Genomic DNA, 20,823 nt, shown 5'->3' with positions numbered 1-20,823 from the left:
CTTGGGCTCGATTGGTCTGCTATCTCTTCTTTTTTTTTTTTATTTATTTCTTTTTTTTCTTTGAGTCGTTTTTATTGGCTTTTTCGTCGACCTTTTTCAGTGGTTGTTTGCTCACGTTATAATATCCTTGGCGCTTTGACACCCAGCATTCTCTTCGTTGGATATCCTTATGTTTTTCTTGCTTTATAAGATTCCCATAACTCACCTTGTTAAATTCTTGATCAGGTTTAATCTAGCATGGCCTGTATAATTTCCATTGCTTATGAGTAATTTTCGAGTCCGGATGCGGGGCATCGGGGGATCGCGGCGCTCTCGGGGAAGTTAGTCTGCTCGGCCGTTCCAGATTGTCAGGACGAGAATCGGAGCTTGGTAGACTCGGTAATCGGTACTAACCACGTCTTCTGTCCCATAGGTTATCGAGGCATCTGTGGCTGCGTCCGAGCATCGATCATTCGTTCATTCTGTCGCGCTTGTTCCCAAAAAAGAACAGAACAGAACAGAAAAGCAAAGAAAGGGCGTTACGAGGGTGAGGGGTAGGAATCGGTAGGATGCACGAAAAGTTGCCACCGCAGCCCGAATGTTTATTGTCATGCGTTCGCTGATCCACGATGGTTCTTGCCCGTCCATAGGCACCCCAGGCGCCAGATCCCGATGTTGCCCAATCAGGTATCTATATCCACCGAGCACTAATCCAGTAGGATGAAGGACCTTGCAATAGTCGACCCGCCGAGAGCTTTTTGTCTAATTCCAGCCAGACTCGGAAATGAGAATTCCGAAATGCTCGAGTCAAGACGACGATTGCTGGCATCCACCCTGCGGCCCAAGACGATCACTCACGCCGCTCCTCTGCACTGTCGTAATAGGAAGTTGCTCAACGGTTTCGCATCGGTGCATCGGTGCCTCTCTCAGGTCCATGCTCCCCCAGTACCGTGGTCGACATCCAGCGCAAGAATGGATGGGACGTGCCGCAGGAAAACCTTGAATGCCCCCCCCCCCCCCCCGAGTATATGACCTATAATCCGGGAGATGATGGTCAATTCCATGGAAAGCAGCCGCCTGGAGGGAGGATCGGAGAGAGCGCGTGCGTGTGCATATTGGCTTGGCCGTGCGTTGGCTATGACGATGGATGATCGCGATGAATTGGAGAGATGATGGAGGAATGAAGTCGCCCCTCGGACGGCTGATACGCAGCCCGGCCTTCCCCTTTGCGGCCTAGCGCGCCGTCCCAGGTCAGCGCCGGTCACGTGCGCCATGGCTTGGCGACGGCGTCGATCCGCAACATCGCGTTCTACGACGTAGTCATCCTCTGCCTCAAACCCTCGCGATGCCAAACCCCCGTCCGTCTCCCATGCTCCTCCCGTGAGCCGTCAAAGGTCAGACCGTCTTCGAATTCATCACTGGGTCTCTGCCACTGGTGCTAATTGGATGCGACTCTTGGAGACTAGTACGTCCGACCCAGTGGATGGCAACTACATGCTCCGTAATTGGGGTTACGTTCCCGGCGGATTGCTCCACTGCTGGCCTATCGATACTGACGGAAAATGACTCCGGGAGGAGACTGGAATCCAACCAAGCGCCCCTCCCCCTTCACTCAACCACTAGTCCCAAGGCCATGGCCGAATCACCGAGCGCGAAACAAAATAAAAATCCCGAGTCCACGAAAAACCCGGTGACAGAACCCCTTCGATCGATCATGATCTATCATCCGTCCATTGGCGTACGGTCAATGACAGGGGAAAATAAAATAGAAAAGCCCAACGGTATCAGCCCAGAGAAATTTGGAATCATAAAACCCAAATCTCCTGCTACGCAACAATGAAACGCAACGCCTAGATGGGCAATGTACGTGTGGATACATACCCATTCTTCAAGACAGCCTTGTTTCCTCACCACCATGGCACTCGAGCTCTTCTCCAGAGCCTGACTAATGTGTCTGCCGCTTTAGTGGATGCAGTCTTTTCACTCGTCATGTCACCGTCTGAACCTAATTTATTGTGCTTCCCTTGGTGTGGTCAAGAAGAGAGTTCAAGCTTGCCTCATACGCCCTTGTTTCCACGCGCTCTGTCGCTTGGGCGTGCCTGGAAACAACCGGCCGGGAGGACCAGCTGTTCTTGGGAAGACCCCCTAAGCGGACGCTACGCAATGATTTTAAAATATTTCATTTTTTTTTCCCCGTTTATGTTCTTTTCTTTTTTTTTTTTTCTTTTTCTTTTTCTTTTTTTTTTTAACCCCCGTTTTTCATAACCCCCTTCTGCCAGGCTTGCCTGCGTCCACTGCCCACCTACCCACTCTCGCGTTCGATGGCCGACGGTCGATGGACGGCGCTTGTTGCGTGCAAATCGCTGCGCAAGGAAATTGAATTAGCGTGAATAATTTAGCATCTCACACGTGTGGTCTCCCTGGGGAGCATGATCTGGACGTTTATTATAGGTTGGACGTGCCTCCTCGCGCGGAACATGCCCTTAGTCATTTATTTTTCTCTTCTTCATCTTTGAATGCTTTTTTCGGTCGTGAGTATTTTCGACCACCCTAGACGCTTTTGTTAGACCATGGCCCAGCAAGGGCCGTCCAGGCCATTACGGCCCATCGCCCCCAGGTCGTTCCCTGATCCTCCTACACCGGGGCCACCTCCGGAGGAGGGGAAGATCAAAAGAGCCTCCATGGCCTGTACCGAATGCAAACGACGTCGAACGAAGGTGAGTTCCTCCTATCTTGGCTTCTTTTACTGTGACCCTCCCACGAGTGTGGCCTCAATCGACCGTTCGGTGAGGTCGCCCATGGACTCTGGCGTTGCGATCAGTTGAATCTGGCTTTAGGTGTCCCTCTTATTTGTTCCTTGTTACACCCTCCGGTCCTTTTATCCCAGAGCCTCTGCTAAAGGGAGCCATCACTTCTAGTGCAACGCTGCCGAAACGGCCGGTTCCCCGTGTTCAGAATGCGCCCTCCACGGTCGTGAGTGTATTGTCGACGAGTTCGCCGATAAACGGCGAAAAATTTCCGCCAAACGCACCGAAGAAAGTCTGAAATTCTATCGTGGTTTTGTGGAAGAGTTGCTCGAGGCGATTCGATCCGGTGATGGTCCCAGCATCGAGTCGATCGTCAACATCATTCGGTCGGGCGCCTCGCACAAGGAAATACACTCCGTTATCACCCAAATATTGAGCCAAAAGCCCAGAGAGGATGGGGACTTGTTGGACTTCCGCAAGAATGCCACCCCCGATGGCAAAATGCCCGACATGACCCCCGATGGCTGGCCGTGACAAAATGAAATCTCGCTGTTTATGAAATGACGGAGTCGACGAATTTGATGATTATCCACTGCGCCACGCTGCCTCTCTTTATGAACCTAGAATTATCCTAGTCTCGTGAGGACGATAGCAAACCACGACACGCTGTCCTTCGACGGGATAAGAGGGGGGCTCTTTTCTTTTTGTGTTTGCGTGCAAGATTAGCCAGCCTGATTACAGTCAACGAGCCATAGTCCTTCCAAAAATTTCTGGTCCCCTCTTCTCCATTTTCCTCCTGTCCATCGCCAGTTCTTCATCTCCTCCTTCTTTCCTCCCCTCTCCCTTCATCCAAGCTTCCAGTGTTGATATGCATTCCCCCACGAGATTGAACGTTATGGCTGCTCTTGGTCAACACTGAGGTTACCTGGGTCAATCACAAGCCAGCTTGGTCCGGTGGAAGATGTTGATTGTATCTGCAGTTGACGCCGTGCAACATCAGATAGAACCAGGCACCTGGAGATTTTGGGTACTCGGGGGAGACCCCGAGCTTAATATATCCCAAGCAGCATATATTCCCATTACATCCCTGCCCCTGGAGCTCATCAGCCCTAGTGGACGAGCAGTAATGGTCACTGTTTTCCAATGGTGTTTCCATCAATACCATAGGTAGTTCCGAGTCTGAAATTGAAAGGAATGTTATCCTCTCCTGGGCGTATCGCTGGTTCTCATGCGGGGACTCACTCCTTGTCATGCAGCCAAATCGAAAACAAAACCATCTTCTCTCTCCCATGGGTGTAGATTAACGGGTCCATGTCTTGGTGTCTGTTCGAGAGGGATCTCTAGAGGGGCTGACTAAGAGGCCAGGTGACTTGCTGGGATGCCGTTCCTTCGTCTTGTCCTTTCCCTTCCCTTCCCTTTCCTTTCCATCTGATGCATGAAGCTCCGGCAATCGATGAGCTCATACTCGGGCATTGATTCCATCAATCTTCGTCCCTCATGAGTCAGTTATTAGCGCCCCGGATTTCTCCCGCACTGGTGGAGTCATGGCCAACCCCAACCCCGCACCATAAGCCCAGTGATTCAATTCCGATCCTTCGTCCGGAAATTTCTCCTTTCTCATACTCTCCTCCCCTAGATCTGTTCTACTTGCCCATGGCATCATTTTGAGAAGAGAGGCGGAAAACACAATCCAGTTAGACGAAGCACCCACGTCTAATCTAGGTAATGAACAGTCGGCAAACGCATTCTCTGCCGATCCAATGGCCGCCGCTGTCGACGCTAGTGCCGTTACACAACTTCCTCCCGGAAATGCTTGCGATGTGGAGATAGTCTCTGATGACCGACAGCACTTGTCCCCCGAAGTCCTCGGCCCCCTTGGTGGCAAACGCAAGAGGAAGGCCCTCGAATCTTCAACACCCAAAGGTAATGCACCGAGGCAAAAGATCACCAGGGCCTGTGATCACTGCAAAGAAAAGAAGACTCGGTGCTCCGGGACGCGTCCCTGCGTCAGATGCACGAGACTAGCCCTCCGCTGCGAATACAATGCAGCTTACTCCAGAGGCCTACCTCCCGAGCCATTACCGGCGTCTAACTCGGTGGCAGATGAGAACGAGAGCCCGTCTTCAGCTTCGGGTCGGGATGACCAAAGCTTAGCATTTCCTGCTCGGCACTCCGCTCGGAGTCCCCCCAGAACTGATGTGCCCGCCCGGCGGCAAGCCCCAAAGCTTGGGTCTGCTGCTTCACGTCGTAACTCGCCGGACCCAGTAGTCACGGATTTTGAGGGAAATTATCTAGGTCCGGCGTCTGGTGTGTCATTTCTCAACAGAGTTTGGCGTCGTCTCCACCAGGACGAATTGTGTGCCATTCCTGACGAACTGCAAAATGAGTCAGTCTCGAAAACCACGTCGGTTTTTATGTTTGGCGACAAGCCTTATTCCGACTACCGGGAAACTGGGTTCGTTCTGCCCCCGTACGAAAGGGCCCTAGAGATGGTGGATACGTACTTCGATTTCTCCATGGTGACCTACCGATTCCTGCACAGAGGCAGTGTGGAGGAATGGCTTAAGCAAGTATACCAGAGCAATATCTCATCTTCGAATCTTCCGGCTGGACCTTTGATTGCTAGAACGGCCATCATTCTCATAATCTTTGCTGTAACCACTCTATACGAGGAAAAAAGACCTGGAAGCGATGTGGACCCCTGGAATGGAAGGTGAGATTGCATCCTTTCAGTTCCCATGCATGTTAAATGGGGGTGCTGAGCTTTGATAGTGAGCGATGGTACTCCGCATCGAAACGTATGACGTCTCTGGAGTTCGGGCCCCCGCGGCTGGAGACCGTTCAAGCAAGATTGGGCCAATGTCTATACCTTCTTTCCTCGTCTCGGGCCAATGAATGCTGGTACGCCTTCGGAACGGCACTGCAACTGGTGACCGCACTGGGTCTTCATCGAAAATCTTCTGCCAAATTCTCAAAGCACGGGAACAATTACTTGGAACGTGAGCTCCGCAAGCGCATTTTCTGGAGCGCCTACACTCTGGATAAATACTTGAGCGTCATGTTCGGGAGGCCGCGTCTTCTTCACGACGAGGATAATGACCAAGAGCTCCCGGATGAAATGAACGATGATGATATGGTGCAAGATGATCCCGAGAGGCGAACAGGCTCTCCGGACTGTATGATGATTGCGTCCGTCTTGCACTTTAAGTGGGTCTCCCAATACATTCCTAGAATTCCATCAACGCTAATCAGCCTATCTGGAACAGACTCGGACGCATAGTAGGTGAAATATCCCGTCAGATATACACTATCAGTCCGCAATCTCGAGATCAATCTCTGGAAACAGCTGCACGCCTCACGTCAGAGCTTGAGAAATGGAAGGAAACAGCACCGCCCATATTCAACAGTGTGCGTGCGACCAGTCTTATCCCACCACTTTGCCGACAGAGTCAGGTCTTACAACTTGCATATTCACATGCGATAATCCATGCAACGCGGTCATTTCTTCTGAATGATTTCACCGACCTTAGTCGAAGGCCGCCGGTACCACATCCCACTGTGACAAGCCATGTACGCAAATGTATTGACGCCGCGGATGATATCATGAAACTAGTGGATAGCCTTGCCAAGCAAGGCATCCTCATTCAATCATTTTGGTTCACCCATTATGTGTGTTTCTGTGCCATTATAGTGGTCTATATATACACAATTCAGCAGTGGCAGCTATCATCGGAAAGCCCAACCAGTCCTATTGAGGATCGCAATCGGCTGCGGTCACTTTTCAGTCTGGCTGAAGTTTGCCAACAACATCTTGCCGAAGCTACTCGCAAGAACTGCCCAAGTCGTCGTTACAGTATCATTTTGGAAGAACTGAGGTTGGAAGTGCACCGGCAAATTGGACCTTGCTTGAAGCAGGAGCCACCAGGAAATAATACCTCGACTCTGTCTGGTACCCAGGACAGTTGTTTTGAACAAAGAAATATCAACGTCGCGGTTCCTGTGCACCAAAGCTCATGGGAGGAAAATTCTGTCAACTATCTAGGGGGCTTACAGGCACCAGACCTAACGGGCCAGTTTGATTCCTCTGAAGACATGGGCTTGCTGGATAATCTTGATGGATCAATCTGGTGGACTCAGCTCGACTCCTGGGTGAGTACTAAACGTTGCTTGTTTGGCTCTGGACTAATAAAATCTACCTAGGCATTTTCGAACCTGCCTAATGATCCCACGGCCATTACCTTCTAGATCTCGTGTTCCATAAGGAAGGTTTAGTATTATTTTTACGCTAGATGTGCTGGCGGTTTGAAGAGGCATCAAGTATATAGGAATGTTTTCATCAAGTGGATTAGCTTAAGAGTAGTCCTTTTCATTTATCACACTATCTGGTGCTCATCCGGCAGTTATCCTGTGAACTAGAATGCTCTACTTTCAGCCCGGAAAAGAATCCGGGATCGCTCAAGGTTTTCCGCCTACTAATTGCAGAACCGAAACAGGGACGGATTATCACATCGACACATACATTTCAAGCAGTGGATCAGGCAGGGTAAGTTTATTTAAAGACCGGACACTGCCCTGTCATTTCGAACCTGGTCAACTACTCTCCCGAGAAACACCTGTTGACAACATGTTGGAATCACCTGCCGCAAAACCACTGAATGTGCTACTGGCACACCATGTCCAAGTCTCGCCACTGGAGACGGTCCCCATGAACGAAAGACATCATGGCCAGGAAAAAGGAAAAGAGCCAATGACAATCGACGAGCTTGTCCGACAGCGTGCGGCCCTGGGATCAGCGCAGCCTGTGATTTCTTACCCCAAAGCAGGCACAGACTATGTTGATTACCCACTCCACCAACTGGACATCTTTGCTTTCCGAGTCGCGAAGGTGCTGTCTGCGCGTATCCCTCCTCGTTCATCTTCATCGGAAGCCCCAGCGGTCATTAGTTTGCTGGGGCCCTCTGATCTCGACTATCTCGTCATGCTACTGGCAGTGGCTAAATTGGGGCACACGGGCCTCCTGCTTTCGACACGATTGTCCAACGAAGCATACGTCTCACTTCTGGAACGAACAAACTCGAACAATCTGTTTGTTCATGATTCTTTTACGAGTACCGCGGAGGAACTTCGGGAATTGGTTCCAGGCCTGCAGACGGCCCAGATCCCGACTGAGGAGACCTACAATTACTCTGTTTCCACCGAAGTTGACGTTGACACCAATATCGTCCCGCACCTTGATCCTGAAAAAGAATCCAAACATATCTCGTGGATTATTCATTCCAGTGGCTCGACCGGGCTACCCAAGCCGATTTTCCAGACCCATGGGGCTGCCATCAAGAACTATGCCCACAACATGAACATGTCTGGCTTCATCACCTTGCCTTTGTATCACAACCATGGAATCAGTGTTCTCTTCCGAACTATCTACTCGAACAAAAGGCTATACCTTTACAGCGCAAAGTCCCCACTCACTAGACAGAACCTGCTCGATATAATGAAATCGCGTGAGCTAGAAATCTTCTACGGCGTTCCATACGCTTTGAAGCTACTTGCCGAAACTGAAGAAGGAATCTCAGTTCTCTCGAAATTTAAAGCAGTCATGTTTGGAGGATCAGCATGTCCAGATTCGCTCGGGAATTTACTCGTTGCCAATGGTGTTCCCCTCATCAGCCATTATGGATCGTAAGTTCATTACGTCAAGAACTCATGGGTTTTATTCTTGCTAATTCACCCGGCACAGGACTGAGACAGGTCAGCTCATGAGCTCAATCCGACCACCTGGAGACAAGGAATGGGACTACGTGCGACCTGACGGACTTGTTAAAAAGTTTTTGCGCTTTGAAGAGCGCTTCCCCGGAATCTTCGAATTGATCTGCCTCGATGGCTGGCCTTCAAAGGTGATGTCCAATAGACCGGATGGCTCTTACGCGACAAAGGACTTGTTCATCAAGCACCCTACACTCGAAGCCTACAAATACTATGCTCGGTTGGATGACACTATTCCTCTGGTCAATGGGGAGAAGGTCAACCCTTTGGATCTGGAAGGGCGAGTCCGACAGCATGGTGCAGTTGCGGAGGCTATTGTATTTGGATCTGGCAAGGCGAGCATTGGCCTAGTGGTTGTCCGATCCCCTGCAGCTGTTTCTCTTTCCGACGAAGACCTCATCAATGAGATTTGGCCCAGCGTCGAGAAAGCACACGAGGCAATGCCGGCCTATGGGCAGCTTTCGAGAAACATGGTTCGAGTTCTGCCAGCTGATACCCAGTATTCTCGCACCGACAAAGGAACTTTCATTCGCCAGGCCTTCTATAGAGAGTTCAGCTCACTAATTGAAGAGGCGTACGAAGCGGAGGATGCCATGACCGGTTCCTTGACTTTACCCGAGGCGGAGCTGAAGGCGTTCATCAGAGAGCAGCTTCTCCAGCTTCTTCTTCCCAAAGATCAAAGCGACCTGACTAACGATGCAGACTTCTTCGCCCTTGGCATGGATTCTTTGCAGGCCTCACAGCTACGATCAATTCTTGTGAGAACGATCAATACTAATGGACAAAGACTTGGGATGAACGTTGCCTTCGAGAACCCCAGCATCGATCTACTAGCTCGTCACCTCACAAGCCTCAGCTCTGGGGCTACGAATGGCGTGGAGTCTGTAGAGGATCAAATGGCGGCTTTGATATCGCAATACAGTCACTTCCATACGCACAGGCCTTGTCCAAATGGCTTGAGCGGAAAATACATAGTATGCTAAACTTTGTCTATTCTACCAAATCACAGAGTGCTAACAATACCAGGTTGTGACAGGGACAACTGGTTCTCTTGGAAGCCACGCTATCGCCAAGCTTGCGGCCCAGGGGGACGTCACCAAGATCTACTGTCTTGTCCGCGCCAATTCTCCAATTGAGGCTTACGGTCGATTGCTCAATTCTATGAAAACTCGAAGAGTCTTTAGCGGTCTTTCTGATGCCGCCAAAAGCAAGCTCATCGCGCTTCCATCCGACCTCTCCCACCCGACGCTGGGGCTGGACACAGCCATGTACAGCACGCTATCTTCAGAAATCACCGACGTGATCCACTGCGCCTGGTCCGTCAACTTCAATTTACATCTCCGCAGCTTCGAGAAAGACAACATATGTGGAATTCAGAATCTCATCAACCTCTGCCTCAAGGCTCAGCGACCAACTCCCGCATCCTTCAACTTCTGTTCATCCGTCAGCTCTGTCGTCAACACCGAAGGAAACAAGATCCCCGAAGCCCTGCCCCTGAAGCTCAGTTATGCCCAAAAGATGGGCTATGCACAGTCCAAACTCGTCGCCGAACACCTGTGCATCCAAGCGGCCCAACAGACCGGTATCTGCGCGCGGGTTCTCCGAATCGGTCAGGTCATCGGCGACCAGGATCACGGCATCTGGAACGCCACTGAAGCCATTCCCCTCATGCTCCAGAGCGCCACGACCATCGGAGCGCTCCCGAAACTCGACGAGTCGCCGCTCTGGCTACCTGTTGATGTTGTTGCCGGCACCGTAGTCGATCTTTCCCTGTCCGATCGAACGACCTCCCCTGCGGTCGACACCGACCTCCTCTTCAACATCGTCAGCCACCACCCCTTCCACTGGACCCGGGATCTCCTCCCTCATCTTCGCCGCGCGGGTTTGAACTTCGAGGAACTCGACCAGCGTGAGTGGATCCGACGACTGAGAACGTCGAACCCGGATCCCGTCGCCAATCCTCCGATTAAATTGGTCGATTTCTTTGCCAGTAAATATGATACCCAGAAGCCCCGGCGGTCGTTGCAATACCACACTGAAAGGGCAAGACAGGCGTCAGCTTCCTTGGCGGATGCGAAGCCGTTGGATGAGGCGTTGGTGGGCAAGATGGTTGATTATTTCAGGAAGGAGTGTTGGTCGACTAACGCATAAGCTCCTTCGTTGCAGCCGATTCATTCCGAATCGGGAGTTTTAGGGCTTTGGGCTGATTTGTTACCGAATTCATATTGACTACTAGAGATAATCTGCTCTTATCGGTTACATGATTCGGGTTATAATTGAACTACAGAGTTTGGTAGTATTCTGTTTTATTAGAATAGGATTCGTTCTATTTATATAAACGTACAAAATCTCACTTCCCTTGTGTACATTCGGTGATTGGTTTGCAGGTAGCATAGTGGTCAATTGACACATAACAATTAAATATATACAGCATAGTATATATACCCAAAAAGCAAAAACACATATATTCCAATCGTGAAGACCAATCCGAGTTAATGATTATTCTATTAATAGATACCGTCATTGCGGGAGGAAAAAAAAAAAAAAAAAAAAAAAAAAAAAAAAAAAAAAAAGAAAAGAAAAGAAAAGAAAAGAAAAGGGCATCAAGAAAATTCAAAAGGAGGCAGATCCCGTTCCTCTAACCCATCCTGAATGCTCTGCTGAAGAGATCGCACGGCATCATCCCACGGAACAACGTTCTGGGAGCTTCCACTCGGCCCTGGAAGAGAAGATGTGTCAGATGATCGGGATAGATTTCCCTTCGCATCATCGACGAGCCACATGAGCCATTTAACCACGGAGACGGCTTTGTCGATGTCCTTCTCGTCGGCAACGACTCGCTTTAAGTACCCCGAGAGAGCGTTTACGTCTTCATCAAATGGGCCGTCTTCAGCAAAGGCGGCGTGCCAGGAGTCGACTGTCTCACGGAGGTCTGGTAAACTGGACAGCTTCAGCGAGGTGAAGGTGGGTCGTTCTGGGAGAGGGGGAAGTTGAAGTCGCGGCTCCTGTGTCTGAGGGATAGGAGCCGAGAGGTTTCTGGCTGGAGCTGCCCTGGGAACTGCTGTAGAACCGTTGGTCGAGCGTTGTAGCATGCGAGCTCGTCGGTGCTCCTCAAGCACTTCACGACGGATGTCTTCAGGGAGCGCTGCAAGGAATTCGGCCGACACTTCTTCTGTGTCCTCCGAAGGGGATAGCTGCTGAGAGACTGATATATCAGGGCGATTAGACGTCGTAGCTTTAGGGAAAAGGAATTTCGACTGCATGAGATTATCGGACGGCTTTAAACTCGGACGACCGCGTCGTTTTTTGATCGGTGTCGTGGGTTTCTTAAACTTCAACGACCCGGAGGAGGACGGACGCGAAGGTTCCACAGGGGCTGGTGCATATTGAACGTCTGAATTCTCTGACGGTGGATTGTAGTAGCCCAGTACCTCAGCTCGAACATCTTCTGGGAGTGCCGCTAGAGTCTCCGGGTCAAGTTGGGACTGAGGAGGAAGCTCTGTAGCAGCTGATTGAGGTTGTTGCCGAGGCGCCTGGCGACTGATTGGAGACGGGGAGACAGACCGAGAATCCCGTCGACGCTTGCCTTGCGCTACAAGTTTGGACCGGATATCATTCGGAAGCTCTGCAACCACCTTTGGGTCCGGCTGAGATGGCATGATAAACTGGCTACCCGAAATGTTGAGAGGCTTGTGAGCACTGTCGTTCAATGAAGGCCCATGGGAAACTGATTCGGAATCTCCTTTGCGAGGGCTATTCAAGTTGTCTGGATCAATACTTTGTTCCATGGGTTTGCGAACGGGAGAAGCCTTGAAAGTGAGTCGCTTCTGGCTGCTTTCAAGCCGCCCACTTGTGCTTGAGGAAAGAGGTTCAAGTTTGGTCATTTGAACCCCCAAGCCACGTAGATCGCCCGGCGAGACCCCGAAGCCTCGGAGCATAGAATTGGCTTCTTTGGCGAGGACTTCGGCTTCATTCGTGGCTATTCCAAGCACGATACTCTTGTTGAAGACGTCACACTTCCCATGGCCCAGATGCTTGACGGGCTCCAGTGGGGCATCTGCTGATCGTCGCATGACCTTCAGAGTCAATTGTTTGCCCTTCACTAGATTCTCGACAAGCCTTCGATGTAGTTCACCACACAGCGAAGTGACGAAATCCTCGGCTTGGGTTTGGTTAACGAATCGGATCCCCCAGTTGACTTCCGCAGACACCGACTTTCGCATCACTTCATTCCCAACTTCTGTGCGATCGATACCTCGAGCATACTCCCACATCTTGATTCCCGTCTTGGGCCCCAGAGTAGAAGTAAGCCTTTCGCGAGACAGATCGTTGATGTCCTTGACGAATTTGACACCGATCTCCTCTAGCTTGGTCCCCAAGCTATACCCAACACCTGGAAGATTTTGGACGGGAAGATTTCCAATGAAGTCGAGGACAGCGTCGGGTTTGAGTTGGAATTGTCCAGCCGGCTTGGCCTTGCGTAGAGCAACTTTTGCCTGCAGGATGTTGCCGCCGATTCCAACAGAAACTGCACAGCCAGTTTGATCTTTGATGGAGATTCGCAAGACTTGAGCGATTTCTTCGGCCTTGGCTTGTTCGCGATAGATAGAGCCCTCAGACACGCCCTTCCCATCGGTCCCGCCAGTCTCCAGACATTGCGAAGTGATATCTACCAAGGCCTCATCAATACTGACGCTTTGAACTATGCCGTCGATCGCGAGAATGGCACTATAAAATTTTCGGCTTGCTTCTTCGTATGCAGGAAAGTCATATGGCACAACTTTGAGGTCAGGACAAGATTGCAAGGCGCCCTTCATCCACATGCCGTTCTTGACCCCGTGTGCTCGGGCGGCATAATTACAACTTGCAATCTCCGAGCCCGAGCCGCTGCCATGCGCTACGGCAACTGGTTTCCCTTCAAACTCCGGATGTTGAAGCGTGGAAACCGCGGCAAAGAAGCAATCGAAATCCACGTGCATGATATACCTTCTTGCCCCAGGGGCATGCCTTCGCTGTCCGACTCGTGATTGTGACTTCTCTTTCGCCGCCGACTGAAGTTGGGCTTTCAACTCAGCTTTCCATGTGGAAAGATGGTGCAGACGAGATTCTTTGTAGTACTGCTGGAGAAACTCGGGATTCACAACACTCGAGCTTTTCATGCGCTCATCTGACAGAAGCTGGGCGTTGTATTCTTCGGAGGTCATGTTCGACCTCGGAACAGCTCGCGAAGGGGTAACATTGCTTTGATCATTATCGGGGGGAGGTGGCGAACGAGGAGCTATGGAATTCTGTGCAGTTGCATCGGTTTCTAAGCTATCCACCGTGTTGGCAAGTTCATGGGTTTTACGAAGGGACGTATTTTCGGTGGGCTCGTCAAGGGAGGCGAAACTGGGAAAGTCACCGTAATCCGACTGCGATTCTTTTATGGATTGACTGAGCACATGAGAAGGCGTGGGAGATCCAGGTGAAAGCGGCTTCAATCCCGACGAATTGGCGTTCGCCGAGGATTTGAGCTGTTCCGTATACCAGCTGGAGTTAGTCTGGTCTTTGTAGCCGGATTGCGGGCTGTTTGTCTGACTAGTAAAATGGCCACTATCGAACTTAAGAACTTTCTGGGATTGTCCCTCGTCGACGACCCTGAAAGCGTCCCAGGGAAGCATGCGTCCGGCCTTCACGCTTTCCACTATCCAGGCGGGCTTGACAATGCGATATCTTCGAAATTCCTCTCGTTTCTTGGGCGTGAGCGAGCTGGCAATGATATGGGTCGCTGCTGTCTTGCCATCAAGATACTGAAGGAACCCCCCTCCATGGCTTACGATGAGGCGGTGTAGATCTTGCAATGAGGGTTGGGTATAGCCGTTGACATGGGCTACCACTCCTCGAAAGATGGGAGGGCAATCGGCGGCCGACGAGCGTATCTCCGCATCTAGGTTCTGCAGCTTGATCTTCTTCCGGCGCATATAGTCGCTGAACCCACCAAAGGCGGACGCGCCATATTCTTCGCCTTCCTCATCTTCGAAGTGATCTGTCCCATGGATTAGACAGGTTGAATCTGGCTGCAGCAGAGTCACCTACGATTTTCGATGCGTTTGCGCACGGCACTGGAGTTGGCATCGAGCGTAGAGCCCATGATGGGCCAACGACGGGGTCATGGTCCGACCAGGTTCCACTTGATGAAGGGAAGAAGAAGACGCGCGAGGAGCTGCCGGCGTCGTGTGCAGTCATGTGCAGTCATGTGCAGTCAGGTGGGCAGTCATGTGGGGCGGTCAGAACGAGCAGAAAAGGCGGTGGCCCCCACGTGATGTGATTGGTCGAAACTCGGGCAGGCGGTGGCGAGGAGCAGAAAAGTGCCGAAAAAAAAAAAAAAAAAAAAAAAAAAAAAAAGGCCCGAGGTGGTTTAGTGCTCCGGGCAACGGTTGGTCTCCATCTCCATCTCAAAACTTTTCCTCGTGCTTCCTTCTCTTCCTTCTTCTTCCCGGACGCTTCCTTCTTCTCTCCCCATTCCGTCAATTAGTTGGTTGATTTTGTTTGAATCTCCTTCTGCTTCTTCATTCTTGATTTCTTTTTTCGGGTTTCTTTTTAATTTCTGCGTCCCGTTTTCACAATGTCTGGAATCCAGCCTGTCGCAGTCTACACTCTGCGGGTTCCCCCCGGAGGAACTCTGCTTCCCGCTGTCCCCGATGCTGCCGCTATGGTTGGTAACCCTTGATGCTGTGTACCCTGGAAGAATTGTGCTGACTCGGCCGGTTTAGTTGCGCGTGAGCATGGCTGCCGTCGACCCCGACGAGGAACCCGACTTCGATGATGGTTCCAACAAGCGCCCTAGGGCCACGCTGAAGATCATTCGCGCTCCTCCCGGAATGAACCTCGGCGACTCGGATGACGAGTGGGAGGATGAGGACTCCGAGGAGGACTCCGACGATGAGGAGGTCAATGGCGGCCCCAGCGACAAGGAGAAGGCCCGCAAGCTTAAGGAGCTCGCTGCCCTTAAGGAGGCCATGGAGGACGATGAGGAGGAGAATGACGACGAGGATGACGAGGACGAAGAGTTTGACCTGAAGGCGGCTATCTCGAAACTCGTCAAGGGCAAGGCCCCCGCTACCGATGACGACGAGGACGACGAGTCTGAAGAGGGCTTGGACCTTGAGGAAACCGTTGTCTGCACTCTGGACCCTGCACAGGTGAGTCTCAACCATTCTCGTCTTTGTGATCATTGATTATTCTTGGGGCTCTATGCTAATGGTTTTTTTCGTTGTAGACCTACCAGCAGCCTTTGGACCTTACCATCTCCGAGGATGAGCGTGTTTTCTTCAAGGTGACTGGTACCCACACTATCTACTTGACCGGAAACTATGTGATGCCCCTCGACGAGGGCCGTGCTCCTTATGACTCGGATGACGAAGAGGATGAGGACTACGATCTGTCTCCCGATGAGGCTGAGCTCGACATGGGCGACCTCATGGACGAGGACGACGAGGATGACGAGCTCGACGCTCTGGAGAACCCCCGTATCACCGAGGTGGAGAGCGAGGAGGAGGCTCCTAAGCTCGTTGCTGCCAAGGCTAAGGGCAAAAACAAGCGTGCCGCCGAGTCTGACGAAGATGCTGCTGGCCTTGACGACCTCATGGCCAAATCCGCCAAGAAGCCCAACGGCGAGGAGGCCCTGAGCAAGAAGCAGCAGAAGAAGCAGAAGAAGAACAACGGTGACGCCGCCCCGGTCGAGGATAAGAAGGAGAAGAAGGATGGTAAGGAGGGCAAGGAGGCCAAGAAGGTCCAGTTCGCCAAGAACCTGGAGCAGGGTCCCACGCCTTCGGCTCAGGACAAGAAGCCCGCCGAGACCACCGGCACTCTCGGTGTCAAGGAGATCAAGGGCGTGAAGATGGACGACAAGAAGCTTGGAAAGGGCGCCGCTGCCAAGAGCGGCAACACCGTTGCCATGCGCTACATTGGAAAGCTTGAGGACGGCAAGGTCTTTGACGGTATGTTTTTCCCCCCCGACGATGCCCAGCATTCATGAGTGGAACGAGTCACTGACGGGTTGGATTTGATGCTACAGCCAACAAGAAGGGCAAGCCTTTCAGCTTCAAGCTCGGTAAGGGCGAGGTGATCAAGGGCTGGGACATCGGTGTGGCCGGCATGGCTGTGGGTGGCGAGCGTCGCATCTCGATTCCTCCCCAGATGGCCTACGGCAAGCGCGCTCTCCCCGGTATTCCTGCCAACTCGAAGCTGATCTTCGACGTTAAGCTGCTGGAGATCAAATAAATGTCTGGCGCGTGTTCCTTTGCTCATGTTTCGAATCTACCAAAAATCAAGGGTGTTCTAGGGGGTTTTTGAATCTCGTTAGTTTCTGTGTGATATCCGACTTGTTTTGTTTCTCATGCCGTGTTTTGATGCATATTAGCAGGGATGAGGATATCGCAAGCCATCCGAGTCTCTTCCATACTAAAACAAAGGCTTTCTTCCGGACTGCCTGAGGTCGCCGTAGCTTCTTCGTAGTGCGCGTGTTTTCCCGTCTCCGTCGCCCTTTCCGCCGACTTTCCTTCCGCTTGCCCTTCAACCTTCCATCTTCAACCGCCGTTCAACCACCCTCTGCCATCCATGCGCGGTCTTTCATCCTTCCAGTGGATCCATTTCGGCCATTGTATCCTTAAAACCCTTGCGGGCCATATGGGCGAAATCCAAGACTACTACAGTCCAGACTGGAGCAGCGTGCCAGGTGGCGGCAAAGTGATTCATTCCATCCCGTCCATCTCCCATGCCACTTCTTCCCATTCCTTTCATCGGTCCTCTATACAGTCATTGCGTGGGTGGTCTGTCTCGCTCATCTCTCTCTCTATCTTTCCCTGTTTCGTCCGGTCTAGCTGCCCCGGGCCACTTTGATCATGTCGGACGTCTCTAGCTCTGATGCTCAGAATGCCGGAAAGGACAGGATTCGAGCTCGTTTGAGAGAAAGAAGCTCAAGATTGCTATCATTACTGGGCCTGAAGAATCCCGCTTACGGTACAGCTTTCTACACATCAACTCGAAAACCGCTCGATCATAGACTGATACCTTTCTCTTGCAGTTGCGAAATTAACAAACCCTGACTCTGCGTTGACTTCAAAACCTGAGGGTCATACTGACACTCTGCGATCCGGCCTCTCCTTACCAGCAGAAACCAACTCTGCAACTCATATTTCTAGCATGGAATACCATAGTAACCATGCCCATCCGACGGCTCTCAACAGCGAACCCCCCAGCCCTGATTCATCTTCTAAATACCAAGAAGCCGCACAGGTACTAAGGGCCAAAGATAAACAGCTGACAGAAATCCAATATTCGTCTTATCAAACGGATGGCCCAGGGGGGGTGAGACGCAGTCAATCAACCCCAGAAGCATTCACCAACATCCTGTCACGGAAACTATCAAGTACTTTTGGAAACCCGACCGTCATTCGTCGTACCCATCTGCGATCAAGGCCGAATATTCGTGCAGTGCAGTTCGCCATACCCCCAAGCACACCCCCAGAGAAGAATTCGGAGAGTGATCAGAATAGCTCCAACCCTTCAACGCCTCCCAGTAGCAGCGCCTCTCCACCTGGCACTCAATCAACGCCTCCAACATCTGAAGAGCCAACATCCTCACCAGATGAATCGAAACAAGCCTCGGCTTGTGCGGTCAATAGTAGACAGAGTTTAGAATCCTCGAACCACGAGCCAATTACTCAATTAGCTCCCATACAATCGATGCACGGCGCATCACCGTCCATCATTACTGTTGAAGCGACCGCAAATGCTAAAATCTTCTTCGAAACGTTTTTCAGTACGGTCTATTCAGGTATTGACCCTCGCTTACAGCGTCAACGAGAGCTTGAAGAATACATCTGCTCCTCCTCGATTACAACCGAAGAGAAAATTAGAATACGGAAGAAATGGATCCTTCAGGAACGAGAATACCTCCGCCAATGTCGAGTGCTAAAGACCCGTTCTCACAGTGTTAGGAATGAAAAAAGTGTTTCCATTGCTGGATTCGAAGTCATCAAGGTCCTGGGGAAAGGAAGCTTTGGCGTCGTGCGTCTTGTGAAAGAAAAGGCGATAGAAGGAAACAGCAGTGGTACTGCCGACGACGAAGCTGAGCCAAACACTCCGGGGGAATCAAACCGCCGAAGAATCATGACCGGAGTAAAGAAAGATGTCTTTGCCATGAAAGTCATACGAAAATCGGCCATGATCCGCAATTGCCAGGAGGGTCATCTGCGAGCAGAAAGAGACTTCCTTGTTGCGTCTGCGAAGTCTCGATGGATCGTGCCCTTGATTGCAAGTTTTCAGGACAACAGCTATCTTTACCTTATCATGGACTACATGGTGGGCGGAGATTTTCTCAGCCTACTTCTGCGACAATGCATTCTGCGGGAGGACGTTGCAAAATGGTATGTCGCAGAAATGATTCTCTGTGTCGAGGAGGCCCATCGACTTCAATGGATCCATCGTGATATTAAGCCGGACAATTTCTTGATCTCCGCATCTGGGCATCTAAAGATATCTGATTTTGGTTTGGCGTTTGATGGACACTGGGCCCATGACCAGTTATACTACAACGATCACCGATACTCCCTGGTCCAAAAGCTAGGGATTCAAGTCTGTGGGGATGCTCAGGACCAGAAAGAAGCACAGAAAACAGCGGGATCTTCTCTGAATCCGCAAGAAGATCGCCGTGGAGATAGCCTTGGATGCACCACGCCATCATCTGGTCTTCTAAGGTGGCGAGACCGAAACCAAACACGTCGGCTGGCGAGGAGCATCGTGGGGACGAGCCAGTACATGGCCCCGGAGATTATTCGGGGGCAAGCTTATGATGGCCGTTGCGATTGGTGGAGCATAGGAATTATCTTGTACGAGGTAAGCGCTCCAGACTCATTCATTACCTGCATCAGTTAACTAACGGCTTTAAACCAGTGCTTGTATGGGTTTACACCTTTTGCTTCCAATGATCGCCAGAAGACCAAAGTCAAGATTCATGTAAGAACATCGATACCGTGCCGAATGGCGTCGGGCAGAACTTTTGGCTCACGATGTAATAGCACCACCTCCAGACCTTACGCTTTCCAATGCACCGCCCTTCTGACAAACTCATCTCCGGGGAGGCAGTCGATCTTATCAATTCGTTACTTCAGGAGAAAGAGCTTCGACTATCCTGCAACGAATATCGGCAGAATGACCCCCCTCCTGCACGATCGCCGCCGAGGTATCTCTTTTACAACATCGATGCTTTTAGCCAAGACAACCGAGGCTTCTATGTGTACACCAACGACGCCACCGATATCAAAGCCCACGCGTTCTTTCGCAACATCAATTGGGACATACTTCACCGAACTATTCCTCCTTTCATCCCCAAAGTGAAAGGCTGGGAGGACACCAGGTATTTCGATGACTGGGGGAACGCGCAGGACAGTGACAACATGTCCAGTTCATCCAATGTGGAGAACGAAATGGAGGGTCACCCAAGTCCCAGTCAGTTTGACGGACAACTGTCGCTGGATCAGGATGAAAATCCAGTGCCGGATCAGAAAGACAACCCAAAAGCAGACGCACAGTCGCCTGCACGGGACCGCAAGAAGGGAAAGGAGAAGAACCGGCCGCGGGATAAGCTCCTGCGCGATAAAAGAACCGGAAAGACTGCGCTTGAGATGCGCAAGAAGAGTGCATTTTTGGGCTATACCTACCGTCGACCCAAGGCTGTAGCCATGGCGTTCGCTGTTGACCGAGGCCGACCCTATCTGCCACGGGGGGTCTTGTCCGAACTATACGGGTGTTAGGAGGATAATATCAACGGAAGCCTGCAATATGCGGTGCCTATCATGGGCAAGCTCATGTTATTTATCCTTAAATATCATCGTTATTTGGAGCCGAGCTGGAACTCGCGGGGAGTTCTGGATGGCACCGAGAAATGGCCAAAAATATATTATGGAACCAGTGTGGTGCCGATTTTAGTGCTTTGCCTTTTATTGGCTTGAATTCAATGTATCACGATTCTATTCTTGTCTCCCCTATGTCGCCTGTCTTCAGTGCCCCCGAATCACGCCAATCCATCACAAAAAAAAAAGAGTAATAATAATAAGACATTCATGATTACAAATTAGCTGTTTCAAACATGAGGGCGAGAATGTCTAGCAGTTTCCACCGGGAGAATCGGCGAAAAAGCAATGATGCGAAAATCGTGTCCCTGAATATTGCTCGCTTTGAAAGCCACATTGCAGTAAGTAGCATTCGGAGCACCGTCTGGTAACGCCTGATTGCAGGTTACAAACCGAGGCCATCAGATTCTCTCTTGGAGAAACCATGCAGGGACCCGATT

At 51.2% G+C, this 20,823-nt stretch overlaps 5 protein-coding genes across 5 annotated transcripts; 4 read left to right on the top strand and 1 right to left on the bottom strand.

Moving 5' to 3' along the window:
* The first annotated feature begins 1,326 nt into the window (after positions 1 to 1,326).
* On the top strand, positions 1,327 to 2,173 carry P170DRAFT_432918 (uncharacterized protein). Its single transcript, XM_024848369.1, has 2 exons — positions 1,327 to 1,842; positions 1,946 to 2,173. Exon 1 carries the CDS (start codon positions 1,463 to 1,465, stop codon positions 1,817 to 1,819), a length of 357 nt encoding a protein of 118 aa, XP_024710678.1. The 5' UTR covers positions 1,327 to 1,462; the 3' UTR covers positions 1,820 to 1,842; positions 1,946 to 2,173.
* Positions 2,174 to 2,549: 376 nt separating this feature from the next.
* Positions 2,550 to 3,260, top strand: P170DRAFT_470794 (Zn(II)2Cys6 transcription factor domain-containing protein; the record flags this gene model as incomplete). The annotated part of the gene is made up of 2 exons (XM_024852787.1): positions 2,550 to 2,696; positions 2,898 to 3,260. The coding sequence occupies 2 exons, from the start codon at positions 2,550 to 2,552 to the stop codon at positions 3,258 to 3,260; spliced, it is 510 nt and encodes a 169-aa protein (XP_024710677.1).
* A 1,226-nt stretch (positions 3,261 to 4,486) lies between these two features.
* P170DRAFT_443182 (acetyl-CoA synthetase-like protein) lies at positions 4,487 to 10,640 on the top strand (the record flags this gene model as incomplete). Its single annotated transcript, XM_024850515.1, has 10 exons — positions 4,487 to 5,380; positions 5,503 to 5,933; positions 5,993 to 6,134; positions 6,174 to 6,296; positions 6,357 to 6,395; positions 6,444 to 6,875; position 7,269; positions 7,409 to 8,405; positions 8,464 to 9,463; positions 9,516 to 10,640. The coding sequence occupies 10 exons, from the start codon at positions 4,487 to 4,489 to the stop codon at positions 10,638 to 10,640; spliced, it is 5,184 nt and encodes a 1,727-aa protein (XP_024710676.1).
* A 452-nt stretch (positions 10,641 to 11,092) lies between these two features.
* Positions 11,093 to 14,653, bottom strand: P170DRAFT_461263 (putative DNA damage repair protein Mus42; the record flags this gene model as incomplete). Its single annotated transcript, XM_024852020.1, has 2 exons — positions 14,565 to 14,653; positions 11,093 to 14,514 (listed from the first exon to the last, which is right to left on the bottom strand). The coding sequence occupies exons 1-2, from the start codon at positions 14,617 to 14,619 to the stop codon at positions 11,093 to 11,095; spliced, it is 3,477 nt and encodes a 1,158-aa protein (XP_024710675.1). The 5' UTR covers positions 14,620 to 14,653.
* A 264-nt stretch (positions 14,654 to 14,917) lies between these two features.
* P170DRAFT_375087 (uncharacterized protein) lies at positions 14,918 to 20,371 on the top strand. Its single transcript, XM_024845307.1, has 8 exons — positions 14,918 to 15,183; positions 15,242 to 15,670; positions 15,748 to 16,468; positions 16,546 to 16,727; positions 17,351 to 17,489; positions 17,554 to 19,367; positions 19,425 to 19,487; positions 19,550 to 20,371. Exons 1-8 carry the CDS (start codon positions 15,094 to 15,096, stop codon positions 20,282 to 20,284), a joined length of 4,173 nt encoding a protein of 1,390 aa, XP_024710674.1. The 5' UTR covers positions 14,918 to 15,093; the 3' UTR covers positions 20,285 to 20,371.
* The last annotated feature ends 452 nt before the right edge of the window (positions 20,372 to 20,823 follow it).

The sequence above is a fragment of the Aspergillus steynii genome (assembly GCF_002849105.1).
Source record: "Aspergillus steynii IBT 23096 chromosome Unknown P170scaffold_1, whole genome shotgun sequence".
Classification (NCBI taxonomy): Eukaryota; Fungi; Ascomycota; class Eurotiomycetes; order Eurotiales; family Aspergillaceae; genus Aspergillus; species Aspergillus steynii.
The sequence above is the reverse complement of the archived record's forward strand: the minus strand, read 5'-3'. Positions and strand labels throughout refer to the sequence as shown.